The sequence below is a fragment of the Centropristis striata genome, chromosome 19 (genome assembly GCF_030273125.1).
Source record: "Centropristis striata isolate RG_2023a ecotype Rhode Island chromosome 19, C.striata_1.0, whole genome shotgun sequence".
Lineage (NCBI taxonomy): Eukaryota > Metazoa > Chordata > Actinopteri > Perciformes > Serranidae > Centropristis > Centropristis striata.
This window is the reverse complement of record NC_081535.1, coordinates 20,059,228-20,074,261: the sequence shown is the minus strand read 5'-3', so window position 1 is coordinate 20,074,261 and position 15,034 is coordinate 20,059,228. Positions and strand designations below refer to the sequence as shown.

At 38.6% G+C, this 15,034-nt stretch overlaps 1 protein-coding gene and 1 long non-coding RNA gene across 2 annotated transcripts in view; one reads left to right on the top strand and one right to left on the bottom strand.

Moving 5' to 3' along the window:
- Positions 1 to 15,034, top strand: part of LOC131992287 (uncharacterized) — a 119,115-nt gene that overhangs the window by 3,762 nt on the left and 100,319 nt on the right. The gene's annotated exons all lie outside the window — the stretch shown is intronic.
- Positions 11,482 to 15,034, bottom strand: part of ntng2b (netrin g2b) — a 78,348-nt gene continuing 74,795 nt past the window's right edge. Inside the window, 2 exon segments of the mRNA XM_059357809.1 lie at positions 11,482 to 12,718; positions 14,678 to 14,812. Coding sequence (XP_059213792.1) covers positions 12,495 to 12,718; positions 14,678 to 14,812 — 359 coding nt within the window. The 3' untranslated portion in view covers positions 11,482 to 12,494.

Sequence of the window (15,034 nt, the reverse complement as noted above, 5' to 3'; positions counted from 1 at the left end):
GATTATAGAATTTTAACTACAACAGCAGCTTTTGTGTGTTATAGTCGGTGCTTAATTTATAAATTAGGAGGTCCTCGTGCTCTTCCTGCTGGTCAGAGAGAACAAAAGTCCTGATGCATGGAGCCCATTGGACAACGGCTTGGTGTCATCACAAACAAATAATATTTTGATCAGCAACACCAACCTGATAATTCTAGGGAGTCGTGACCATAGACTGTATAAATAATGGACGTAGTCACCGTGACGTCACACATTGGTTTGTGGACTGCCCGTTCATCATCAAGCATCAAGTTCAGCGTTACACTCGTCGCCATATTGCGTTGCCATCTTGTTTCCGATACGCGGAGCAGACCATATTTGGACTGTGGAGGAGCGCGAGGGATCTGACGACACTGACTACATGCCTCTCTACACCTCAACCTGACTGAGAGAAGCTGCTGCTAATTCATGTTAGCATCAACTGGGATGTTAGTTTTGGCTATCAAAAAACAAAAAGAAATATATGTTACTGACCTCAGAAAACTGACCAGTGACTCCTTGGAGTGTCTGTTAGTCCAACCAAACGCTGAACAAGACATTTTTTACTGAACAAAACGTCCAAATAAAATATCATTAAGTGAAATACAGTGTGAAAGGGTCAAAATTATGGGACCAAACCGGTAAACGTCCTTTTTTATGTCTATATAACGTTATATATAACTTTATTAACACGTTGCCATGGATATGCATTGTTCTGCTTCTCTCCTGATGACGGCTCGCCTTGTCAGTGACCTGTAGCCACGCCCCAAATCATACGATTCTGTATCTTCTGTGTTGTCCTAAAAAAAAATTCTGAGGTACTAAATCAAGTGAGAAGTTTTCCCATTGAAATGGATGGACAGAAATGTTTTTGCAGCCAAACTGTGCGCCCCCTGCTGGAATTTTCGGTAGAATGCAGCTTAAGGCACTTCCTGGTTTGCCTCCCTGCTCAGACCAGGAGGTTGCCTCCTGGTCGTGACTCAAAATGGTTTGGAACCATTGATCTAGGGATGCAGGATATATATGTACAAAACACAATTTTTGAAAAATTATATCCTAAATAGAAAATATTTTCTACAATAAACTAAATTATAGAAATGATTGTTATATTATACGTTATATTTTGACCATCTGAATTAGCAATGAAACATTCTATAGCCAACTGGGTGGCAGTAAGACAGAAGTTAATGATTTTCTGATTTAATTCTTGTTTATTGAATTCCCATAAATTTTGTCAGTTAATAGCATACATTTTTCTCTTAGACCACTGATTTAATCGATTATGATGTAAAACATGATGAGAGCAAATACTGAGTATGCTAAGGTATTAGACATACTGTATATTATTAGACCCTTGGAAGAAAAATAAGACCCCATCTGACTTGATTAGACTCGGTACAATGTGGACCAGGTCTGACACGTTTGACTGTTTGAGGCAGGGTCTGTGATGGCCTCAAATCTTGGCAAATGGAAAATGCTGGCCAGAGATGGAGATAGAGGGGTGATCAATATAGCTAGAGAGAATATATGTAAAAAAAAAAAAAAAAGAGTGATTGAAGAGAGTAGAGTAAATGTTCTGTTACACCCCAGTCAGATTGCGGGCGATCCTCCTCCCAGTCGGGCTTTGGTGAACTCGCATTTCTGATACTAATGGAAATCGAAAGAAGGAAAGCGAGGGAACTATAGAGGGAAAGCATGAGGGGCCGACAAAGAGAGACACATGAAACTTTTTATTTAATACTCTAATTATTCAGTGTGATTCAGTGTATTTCAGTGTATTGAGCTCCACTGTAGTCTCAAGGCGCTGGCTGACATGCACAATAAAACATACAATTATCAGGCAATAATGTGGGTGAAGCAAGCCAGGCATATTTCTGCCTTCCTCTACACAAAATCTTTTATTTTTATGATTATTTAGACATTTTCAGTCTTCCTATGTTTATTAGGAATTGAGCCTATACACACAGATGACACTGAACCACTACATCGCTGTCCTCTCTGCAGTACTGCTGTGGCTTCTTGTTCATTTTGCTGGAGTTTTACTGTAGTTCTGTCTGTCAGTAGGTGTGCTGTGGTGATGCACATTTTCAGGAATATTCTGTTTATATCTAATAAACTTTTTGCACAAAGCTGCAGAGTATAGATCACACTTCTTCACCTGCAGTTATTTGTATTCATGACAAAGATGCTGCCTTCCCTACACTTTCCATGGATTTAAACTTGCTCTGTAGGGAAGCGTGTGCTGGCGGCTTGCGCCCTAGCACTTTTTTGAATGTCTGGCAACGCCTCTGGGTGTCTTTACAGATTTCTTTAGCTCAGCCTCAGGCTAGACACCTCATCAAGATGAATGACAGGAACTTGACCAACTAACAGGGAGCAGAGTGGGACTAAACTCTGCTGACTCAAGGCATAAAGTTGCATAATGCATACTTAATTTAATCATAATGTGGCTTCAATTTCCATTCGTAAATAATATTATTGTTAGTGTAAGTCCTTGGGAGGAGCAGCTTTTTATCAGATCTGTGTGTGTTGGTGTGTGTGTGTGTGTGTGTGCACAAGCTGATGTCAAACCTTTTTAGGCCAACTGTTGCGTTCTAGGTGATGGCATGGTGATACATAAATTATTTATGTATATTAATGCAGTTTTATGCAGTGATTTTTCACAGGTACAACACTGCTGCTGCTCTGCTTTGGTGGTAACAGGTGGAGTTTTAAAGTTTCATATAAACACAGTTTCAGTCGCTCCACTCACACTTCCATATCCCTCTATCTCTCTCTCGTAGCCTTGTTTACTTGTGATAACAAACAAACAAGTTGCAGGAGGCGAATTTATTTTGGGGTTTTTATTTTGTTAGTTGTTATTCTTTCCTGTTCAGAAATAGAAAAGAGCGCATGAGTAAATGTTGCTGAGAAATTATTGTGTGTAAAAGCTTTTCTCCCAAATGACAGCTGACGGTATACAGTATCTAATTCTCAGTTTTATTTTAGGTAGATGAGATTATTTCATCCCTGCCATCAGTATTGATAACCTTTTTTTTTGATTTGCATGATCAGCATGCCAGGATAATTATTATTAAATATATTTGAAAAGCTGTAGGAGTGCATCGATTACATTACTTGCTCACCCCGACCTGACTGATCATGCAGCGCAACTCCTCTTGATACATTAACTTCTGCAACTCCCTGCATGCACATTCAAGCCTCTGCAGATGATCCAGAATGAATCTGGTAACAAAATAGCAACTAAAACCGCTCCTGTTTACCTAAACTCAATTCAGGTCCACACCCCCTCCACTCATTAAGCTCTTCCAATCGAGCTATCTGGCTCTTCAACTACTATAGGGTCCTAAGTCACTCGCTAGACTTTTCTCTTCTGCAGTACCCCGTGGTGGAACGAGTTACCAAACTCCATCTGATCATCTTGATAAATGTGGCGGCTCGAAACAAGCGTAATTTGAATTCCACGCCCTAATATATACCCGATTCAGATGGCTTGACTCGATAGTTTACTACACCAAAGGGCGCAAAGTACACCATTACAAATAACAACAGGAGCAATATAGACATATTACAGAAATACGCAGCAACAGAGGTTTATGAAATAAAAGTACTTATAGTAATATACTCAAACAAGTTCAGATGATGTAATATTTTACATTTGGACCACAGCTTTCACAGCTTTTTGGTTGAAGGAGGTAAACAATGTTTTAAAGTAAGTTTTAATTCCATGCCTTCTCAGAGGCAGAAAGTGAAACGCTGACATCGAACAGGTGCAACACAACAAACTGGTTTTGTTTGGCAGCATAAAACAAGGGAAAAGGAAAGAAATCAGTGGTGCTGTCAGCAGAGTAGCAGTGGATCATTCAACTCCAGGCAAGGTTTGAATAGCCCATTTCATTTATACATTGTGATTAGGGGTGCACTGATCGATCGGCGCCGATTTCCTTAATTTTGCGGGATCGGCGATCGGCCGATTCCTTTACGTCAAACCGATCTTATCTACCGATCTTATCTACCTAGATAATAACCCCCCCACTGGCGAAGCAGTGCTCCCAACTTTGTTGCTAAATTCAGCAACTTTTCAGACCCCCCCTTAGCAACTATTTTTCAAGAAAGCGACTGGAGACAAATCCAGCGACTCCTTCTTACTCTTCTTAACGAGCTGCTAATGAGACGGAGGCCGGCTCGTTAAGAAGAGCCGCTGTTAGCGGCAGTTAGCTACAGTTAGCTCTGTCGCAGTACAGTGTGTATGTGCTGCTGCGCAGGTGTTCACTTAGCGATCTCTGTTTATCCCGCCCATAGACTGCCGTGGAAAACCCTCTCCCCTGTTTGTTTCTTCTTCTACATCTGTTTCTTCTTCTACAGCTTGGCATCTAGCCGCCACACTGTATCATCAAATGTTACGCTGCCCCCGTGTAGTAATACAACTTTTTTTTCTTCCAGATATGATGAACTGTTCGATTTTTTATGATTTAATAACTATTCTAATATTCGAAAATCGATGCCCTCCCTAGTTGTCTGTATGTTGTACAGAACAAAAACCACTTTATTTATGGTTGCAGTTCTTTTGTTAGTTTGTCCTGTAAATTGTTGCTATTTATTTTAAGTTCAATATTTTATTAACTACCTCAGGCATTGCGATTTCCTTTATTTGTTAAAGAAAAATACTGCTGTGTTATTGTTTTTCAATATAATAAGATTCAAACATTGAAGGTGTATGCTGTGAGTTATAAAAAAAATCGGTATCGGCCAAAATCGGAATTGGCAGGTCAGGCTTTTTAAAAATCGGTGATCGGCCAGAAAATTGCAATCGGTGCACCCCTAACTGTGATATTTAAAGCCTAATAGCCTGTATAATATCCAAATATTGTTGTTATTATTATGATGGAGAGATATAATTCACCTCTTTACGTTTACTAAGAGTTATGTCCCAGCGCTGATTAGAAATGTTTCTATTCGGACAGAATCGCTGGTGGACGCCGGTTAACATTTAATTGCAAAAGACAACAACATTTAATTACCTCGGCTAGTATTCTGATTTAAGAATTTCATGGTCGCAGGGTGTATTTATTTTAAATGATCTTTTAATGATAAATGATGTAGCCTTAACATGCTTTGCTTTGTCACCATTTAAAAAAAAAAAAAAAAAAAAAAAAAAAGAGTTTTATCCGATCCATGCATCGATACAATAATCTAAGATCAATTCTCCAACTCAGACTTGTGGACTTCACACTGACTCAAATTTGCATACACGAGTTGAGACCAGACGTGAGATCTGATCGTACCCTCCACTCACGTCCAGTTTGATAAATGCTGAGCCTTGCGTAGAAATAATCGCGCGCCTACTTTACGCTCACTTTCTGTTGTATGCTCGTTTGATAAATGAGGGCCATTGATGATGATGAGGACAATCTTCTTCTATGCAGTCTTTGCACTGGCTATTCGTACCTGTGTCCTATCGGATCCAAACTTAACCTCATGGCATTTACTCACATTGTAATCTTCTGTCTAGATCCTTACTTGTGTTGTATGAACTCTCAGATGTCTGCGCTTTGGATAAGAGTGTCTGCTCAATTTTTTAGGTAGTATAAAATCTGTTCTCTCTTAAAATATTTTTTTTAAAGAAATGTATAATTAATATTTCAAAAACCTTCAGGAGTTTGTTTATTAAACTGTGTTTATATATTTAGTTTGATGTCTGACTGGATGCTGAATATTTTGCTCTTCATACAGCACAAGCATTTTGCTCCTTCTGTCTTATATTCACTGACTTTTTCAAAAGGCGTTGAAGTTGAAGTGTCAGTGGATTATCTGAGCAGGATTGGCACACAGAGCAGTAGTCACAGCACTATTGTAACTAACCAGCCGTTGTTGAGTCTCAGCCACAGGAGATCAGATTTGACATTGTCACTACAAATAGTCTTGAGAGCAGGAGTTTGATCGTGCATTATTACATATATGAACATTCCCAAAAGAAGTAGATATTTCATTGGAAACAGGCACCTGAAAACATTTACAATCTGTCAGTAATGATGTTTATTCTTGCTGGCAGTTGTGATTTTGCCTGCAGAATTGAGGTGTGAACTATAGATGAGGTCCGGGACAGCAGGGTCACCTGCTGCAACAAAAACCTGAATGTTAAAATCAGTGGAATGTTTAGAGATGTATGTATGATAAACATGGGAAAAACATAGCTGTTTTGTTTGGCAAAAGTTGTCTGAACTCAAATGCAATTAGTTGAAGAAGTTTGACCATGTGTTTTAAAGTCAAGCCTCATATACTGTTCTTTAGGGTGGTGACTTTTATGTTTCCACACTGACCTTATTAAGTGCAGACACATCGTTGGTTTATTTGTCTGGTAGCTGTCATTTACATTTCTTCACATTCACGACAGAGCCTCCTTTTGATTTCTTTAACCAAAATTGAATGCTCATTTTGATAAATTCCTCAATTAAAATTGACATTGTGACACCTTTTAATAAAAAGTTTATGCATTATAATCCCATATAAAATGTTGATAAATGTAATTAAAATGTGCACAACTCTCGAAAGAATAATGGTGCGTCAACATTTCCACTTATGATAAAGTAGTTACTTAAAATAGGGCTGTGTGATTTGAAAAAAATATGAAATTGTAATTTCTTTAATTAATATTATTTGCAATTAACTTATGAATCATAAAATTTGAGGGAATTAAAATTTTTGCATTATTATTTTCAGTGAAAAATATATTAAAAGGATCATGTGATATTATTTTTGGTGAGGATTTGTACCAATAAAGAATTTTTTCTTAATCCTGTAGAATACAATTTACAGCACCACAATACTACAAAGTTATATTTTGACACATATTTTGCCTTTTACAAATAATTTTTCTGCCTCCTGCTGTTTGGATATTGCAATATAGTCCACACTGCGATTAATTGTGCAACGCTATTACATAAGAATAATCCCAGTAAGTTTCATACACTGAAGTTGTGTTATGTGCTGGAAAAAGCACTGTTAACAGACACCTTGAGTTTAGTTTTAAGGAGAGGACAAGTTGTATTGGTGCATCTTTTTATATGTATAAGGACAATTACACATGTGAGTTAGTTGGATGTGGGGATGTTGGTGCACAAACCAAGCAGGTCCTTAGATGGTTTTTGAGCAAAATCGTATCCATGTTACCCTCCTAAAAACACACAAGCTGCTCCGTCAGGCCTCTGCCAGTGGGATTTGTCGAGCAAAGGCTCACTGTACCTCTAACCCTACATGTTTTTACGAAAGATGATGAAATGTGAGATCAGTGAAACCCCAGAGAAGCACACGACCCTGGAAGAGAAAACCAGGTCACGAATAAGAAATGTTAGGGTTGTATAAAGTATGAGTGGCAGACAGAGACCCAGGTGACTGGCATGTGCATATCCCTCAAAAACAAAGGAGATTTTAGGGCAGTGAAGACGTGGAAGCCTCAAGGACCCATGTGGAATCCACAACCCAAAATACTCCAAACAGGAGGCAGGGGTGCAGCTGGGAAAACAGTACAGAGATGACGAGGACAAATAGAGACATTTCTCACAAAACTCAGAGTTACATTCAGGACACAGAAGACAAACCGACACAGCCGCCCACGTCTCTGATCTCACACACACACACACACACACACACACAAACCAGCGTTGGCAGGTGATACCTTTACAAGTCAATTTATCAGATCAGATACGTGTTAGGTTCATGGTATGGCTGTGACAGTATGTACCTGTTTCTGTATCCATGTCTTTATGTTTAGCTTGTCTTGTACCGGACCGCTGTGAAATATACTTATGAAACCCACTCACTTCCTGCAGAGACATAAAACATAAATTGGAAGATGATTTAGCTCCTTTTACACTCATTATTCAGCGATTCAGAGGTGAAATAAAAAAAGAGGAGCTCTCTGTTGTTCCGAGTTTACTCTCATTCATTTTTTATATGTCTGCGGGTTCATCTCAAAGCAGCAAAAGCACAGCGTTGCTCCATTTTAATTTAATTAGGTAGGTTCATCTGAATATTCATTTATTACCGTAATAAACCCTAATGATAAAATTATTCACAGTTTTGTCTTGAATAGAGGCATCGCTTGGCACTTCCAGTCTCATTTGTCAGATTTCATTCATGGAAAAAAATGAGCATCGAGGTTTTACCTTGATTAACAATGTATGAATGGAACATACCTAATTTGTTAGACGTCAGCACAGGTTATTTTGTACACGAAGCCATTAAATGAAACAATGTCAGTGGATCCTGTTGTAAAGTGAATTACAATGGACTTGTTTTCAATTTGTCCCTTGTCTTACAAGCATCATATACCCCAGCCTATTGTAGGTGCATTTATTTTTAGGCTGTTTCCCCTCTTTCCAGGCTGTAGCTTCATATTTACTGTACAGACATGAGAGTAATATCTTATTTCTCATCTAGCTTCTTCCAAGAAAGCGGGAAAAAAAGCACATTTCCCAAAGTTATTAAACTATTCCCTTCCATTTCAGCATGCTGAGCTCTTTCTTCTAATTTTAGGAGTTAGATGAATGAATTACCCTATTCCAGTCCATGTACTTCTCCCATATTTCCTGCCATAGATCCAGTGGTGGAAAGTAACTAAGTACATTTACTCATGTACTTTACTCAAGTTCTAATTTGAAGCACTTGACTTGAGTATTTCTATTTAATAATACTTTTTTACTTCCACTTTTACATTCCTCAGGGGAATGTTATAGTTGTTACTGCACTACTTTTATTTGACAGCTGTAGTTACTTTATGGATTCAGATTAGTAATACAAACAAATTAATTATGTTGTATTATTATAGGCGAAAAAAATGGCAGCATATAAAAATGTATTTAAAAAGAATGCCATATTTACCACCATCAACAACATTAAAGTGATGCATACATATTAAAATATTAATGTTAATTATAATACTAATCGATAATTATAATAATCCAATTATATTTTAGTCAGAAATATATTTTAATTTTTTGCTACTTTAGGTGCTTCTTGATTTTAAAACGTTCCTCCTCTCTCTCTTTTTTAAAATTACTTAAAATAATACTATGCAGGATTTTCCTTACAAAAATGCTTAGACTCAACTTTATATAATACAAATAATTATAACAACTTGGAATTATCACTTCTGCTCCACTAGAAGTGTGTTTGTGTCTTTATCTTCAGAACCGATGCCCTCTGCTTTTATTTTCTCTTTTTTCTTCTTCTTAATTTTACTGTATTTGGGACATTTCTGGGAATCAACCTTTAATAATGAAGCAATAAAATAGAAGACATAACCAGAAAAAACATATATCTATAGTGAAGTTAAACACCAAGTGGACAAAGCTTGCCCCAAAATGAGAGTGAATGTTTTTGTTTTTTGTTTTTTGTGTTTATAAACAGTGGGCAATAATTCCTGCATAGTATACCTTTAAGTAAACCTTTAAATGCATGACTTTTACTTGCAACACACTGCTGTTTTGCTTCCTTTATTAAAGTAAAAGATATGTGTGTTTATTCCACCACTGGATAAATCATCACAACTGAGTCACAATCCACTTTGGTCACATGTGAGATGCTTCTGTGTCTAAACACGACAATACGCTCTCTCATTAATGCATACAGTACACTGCAGTACACTTTCTCACGAGCACTACCTGCCCTTTGATCTGCAATGAAATGTCTTCCTTTACATCATCTCTCAATGTTCTACATTCATAAACTATTCCCTCCCAAGCATCAGCTCTTGACACCATTCAGGCTCAGAGGGGATGAGCCCTACACACAGAATAGCTAATACAGCAGCTACCACCAGCTCACAAAATAGACGAGTAATACCAGCATCCCTGTCTTGTCATTTCTCACAGGCTTAGTTTTGCTTTTATCTTTGATGTTCACTGTATCCTGGTGTAATGCAGCATTCACATCTCTACATCCACTGTGTGTACCTGGGCTGACTCAGCAATGGAGCAACTCTCAGTGAGATGATGTTGTAGTTTTGCTCAGGAAAACAAACAAACTGGAAGGACGTTTTTGCTAAACATTACCTGCCACTGGAACATCCTTGAAAAGTAGAGTTAAAAATGATGAAATTGGGGCTCATGCCTCGTTTCCACATAGCTCTGTGAAGGTATACAAGTTAACCAGAAGTTCATTCATTCCTATGGGAAATGCTAATTTCCTACCAAGGTAACACCTATCAGGCTATGTCATTCAGCTCAGTTGCAAAGCTATATAGATTCAAATTCTGTAATTTTATAATTTAGGAGAAATTGTATATTACTAAAATATATGGTAAGCATAGGCTACAAAAACTAAATTATACAGTTATTGTGTCTCAATTTGGATACTTCTGTCTACACGACATGCATATTTTTCTAATTACTATTGCAACAACACCTCGTCAGTAGGGTAAAACTAATCTGCCGACGGTTTGAACTCAGCTCACGTTCCCTATTAGTGGGAATTGCAAAATGTCATGACAGCTGAGTGTCCAACGTTTCTTTAAAAGAACATTAATTGTGATGGCATTGATGAATAAGGTAAAAAAAAAAAGGGATTGGTGCAGTGGACGACTGACAAGCTCATTTCACCTCTTTTCTGTTTATTATTTTTAGGTATTGTGGTGTTGACATTAAAGAAGTGATCGCACGGTTCCTGTCTCTGTTCATCTTTTCTCTCTGTGCCCTTAAAACTGTGTGACGTAGGCCTGTAAGGTTTTCTTTATATTCATCATTAAAAAAATAAATTATGCTATTAATGTCTTATAATCAAAAACATTAAAATGACTAGAATTTTTATGAATCTGTGCGTCAAAATGACAACGGTGCATCACTGATGTGTGAATGTTACTGATGGTAAAAGGTGGAACCATCAGTGTATGAGTGTGTATGTGAATGGTTGAATGATGATCTGTAGAGTAAAAATTTTCGAGTCGTCGCTATACGACTGCAGTCCATTTCCATCCTTGTGTTCAACACTAAAGGGCATACTTTCTGAGATTACAGTCACAAAACTGTGTGGAAACGAAGCGACATGACCCTCTCATGACTGCCGTGAATCAGTTTATTTCCCCAGTTTTTACAATGGAAAATATTTTTAATAAGCCCTTCACTTGTTCTGTATCTGCAAGTGACATTTCCAGATATAAAAGCTTTGCAACTTTAATCAGAATAAAATAATTTATAGTGTTTTGACAGGAGAGCAGTTCTTTGTGATTGTCAGACAGACTGCTGGAATAGTCTGTTTGTAATTATGAACCTTCAACACCATCTCTAAAGTAAATGGATGACTTGCTCTATTTTTTCTTCTTCAACCCACTGGGAAAAAAAGATGTTAATAACATGTAATCATGGACACTTGGAAAAAAAATACAAGCAAGAAGGCAAATAACAGTCATATTTACTGCAAGGTTTACACTCAGTGTAATAAAATGCTCATTTGGAATAGTTGTAAATGTCATTTTTTATAATTTATTGTAACTTCAAACAAAAATAATTTCTACAAAAAATATTCAAATAATGTCATATAATATTGATACGTGGTCGATATCTTTTCTCTCTCTTTTAGACTTCTGATAAGTTAAATTCTGTTAAATTCTGCTTCCTGAATACTGTGTGAAGATTAAATCTCGCTAAGTGTGGCAACAATCACTCATTCCTATAACAACCATAATAGTGACTAAATTTTTTTAATAATTTGTAACCCCCTGGATATTATATAATATGTATAATCTCAGCGACTGTTAGTGGGCACATTAGATACAATGACTGAAGATATAATTTAAAAAAAAGAATGCAGCAGAAATAGAATAAATGTAAAATCAAGTCTCATCTTTTGGAGAAGAAATGAAACCTGGTTAATATACTATGTAGGCCTCAGCAGCAGGATCAAACGCGCACCTCGCCTCCTGACTCGTCCGTCGTGTCGCGTACTCTCACCGAGTCTGACCACACGCACGTTGGCCGTCAGTCAAATGGAGGTGAGATCCTTTAAATCAACCAAGAAGGAAAAGAAAAAGAAAGGTCCTTGTGGGTACAACAGCCATTCCCTTTGAAGTGAAACAGTGGTGATTTAAGTGTTTTTATGCTTTTTGGTTTGATGCACATTGCTCCAGCTCAGGAATAAAGGGAACAGTGGTTGGTATGATCCCCCCCCCCCTTCGTCTGCATCTTTTTTCTCTGAGGTCGCTCCTCTCTTTTTCTCCATTTGTCCTTCTCACACCTGAGCACACACTCAGAATCATAACAGTCCTGTGAGGTGTGTGTGTGTGTATATGTGTGTTTGCAAAGGGCTAGTTAGTGTTGTGTGAGTGTGTGTGTGTGTGTGCTTTCGCAAGTGCTTGCCGTGTGTGTGTTCCGTCGGGTCCACGACTGAGGCGGCCCCCCTACCCACTCTGGGTGACCCCCTTGCCTCACGTACACACACATATACACACACTCCTCGGTCTGAGGGTGTTTTTTTTTCGTGGCTCAGTGGGGAGTTAACGTGGCCAGCAGGTGGGCTAGCAGAGTGCAGAGCAGCAGGGTGGCCGTGGTAAGGTGCAGGGAAGAGGCGGCGTTGCAGTCCTTGCCCGCCTCGCAGCGGGAGTGTTGGCACAGTACCCCTTTAAACTCTGGAGGACAGATGCACTTCTGGCTCTGGTAGCATGTTCCTCCGTTCTGGCACAGGAGCATCTCCTCATCGCAGACGTTAGCTGTGAGCGAAGGCAGACAGAAAGAGCAGCAGAGGGAGAGAAGGAATTGCAAAGTTAAGGAGAATACGAGAGCGGAGTCGGGAATAAAGAGGGCACCGCAAAGTGACAGAGTGACAGGCGGTGAAAGGATAGTGGGGGAGTAAAGAGCACAAAGAAAGATGTATGGCAAAGAGAAAGACAGGTGAGGGAAGATAAGGAGGGGCAATGTTAGAAAAAGCAAGATGGGAAACAGAGATACAGGGGGAGGAGAAGAATTCAGGGCAGAAAAGAACAAAGTAGAAAAGAAAGCAGGAGGAAGGAAAGAGGCAAGATAAATTCTCCAGTCTTTGCCTCAGGGACAACAACAGGTAACACCTGCCTTTTTTGTTTTTGCAGCCCTTTTCTCTGTAGGCTTTTCTCGCAACTGCACTTTCTCAGGGTCAAGTAAAAATCATTGTCTCAAACCCAACAGAAAACACACTGCATGTGTGATATTTGCAAAGCAATGATTGGAGGAACAAATAGCATCATTAAAATGCTATAAAAGGCATTAGGAAAAGCACAGAGTTACTGCACAAGATGCTTGACCTAAAAATGTACTGAGAGAAAACCGAGAGGATCAGGCTTTCATGACAGGAAATAATTACATGAGCTAACATGTTTTATTACACCAAAGATAATTGGCTCTGCTGCTTTGGATCTGGAGTGAGATGTCAAAACATACTGTTCTGTTATTTACTACAATATGTCGCATATCGTAAAAAATAAACCCACGTTCAAACAGGATGCATGCCTGTGGAGGTTTAGTGTGTGTGTGTGTGTGTGTGTGTGTGTGTGTGTGTGTGTGTGTGTGGATAGGGAGGGTCTCTGTGAGACTGAGGCCCCTCACTGGATGGTGGAGGAAGGCGATTCCCTGTAATGGGGTTAAGGAGTGACAGGGTCATCAATTAAAGGAGCAGCTGATGCTGCTAATGAGCTACATGATCTATTCCCCCGGGAGCAAAGAAAACATTGGGAGATGCACAAGCTACCAGTAAGTGGCACAGTGCACTCACAAAGGTCCTGGAAGGCTACAGCATTTGTTTTGTTTTTTCCTGGATATTTAGTCATGAACTCACGAGGGCTGGATCAGAATACTCCACTATTGGGATGTTAATAGGAATTGTTTTTTTAATTTTGGGATTTGGATATTTGAATTTTGTTCTTTTTCACCTTAAAGTGAAAGAAATGTGTTGATGTGCATTTCAGATCAGTGTAAGAGTATAACTGCACTTTCCAGGCAGTTTCTCTCCTCTCCTTTGATCTGTGTGTCAAGGCAGGGTTTTGCACACACACACACACACACACACACAGGTGTAATGCAGTGAGAAAGGTGCAGTGACGACAAGAGCACGACATGTTAGTTGATCGTTATTTTTGGCCGATTTTATTGTATCGGCATATATTTTGTCCGAAATGCACCCATTTGAATTTTGTCATTATTATTTGACACATAATTTTTTACACTTAAAAGCGATGCATTGGGTAATATACTGTTAGTATTAGAAATGGTTTAGCTATTTATTTATTTATTCATTATTTAAATGATCAGCAATTGATTGATACTGAACATATAGTACTGATATTTATTTTATTTCTATTCTTTATTCTCTGTTTCTATTCTTTATTCTCTGTTATCATTAACAGTGTTGGTTGACTACTTTTCCCCTCTAAAATTGGTATTGTATCAGTCTTAATCTGCAGTTTGCTAACGTGTCTTTCTCACTACCAATATTAGCTGCTCTATTGTAAAAAAAATGCGCAGGCTGACTGAAATTCAACCATAGCGTACGCTGCATGGAGCCCTCCAACCCTCCATCTGCAGATGAAGTGATTTTTTAAAACATTCACTGTTGATTACTGACAACCCTACTCTGCAGCTCAACATATGTTATTCTGGACCGCCCTGAACCAACCAACAATCAGCCTCCTAATACTCACGATAACAGCCTTGTTTCCAGTAGTATCCTGGCAGACAGTCGTCACACTTGGCCCCCGTGGCACCATCTTTACACTGGCAGGAGCCCGTACCGTTACACCGGTCATGAACGGATCCCATCTGGTTGCAGTTACACTCTGAAAAAGAGAGGAAAAAGAGAAGAACTCATTTAGGAATTAGAATTAGAAATGGGATTTGACCGAGAGTTGAATTAAGTTCAGCCACAAATGTGCGCATTTGTATTCAGACCACAGATTTGTCTTTGGTATTGATGCCTTTTAGAGCTGCAGTACTCTGCATGTAAGGTGGAGTTTCTCCAAAGTACAGACACATCCCAAGATGCTGCAGAGATTCAGACC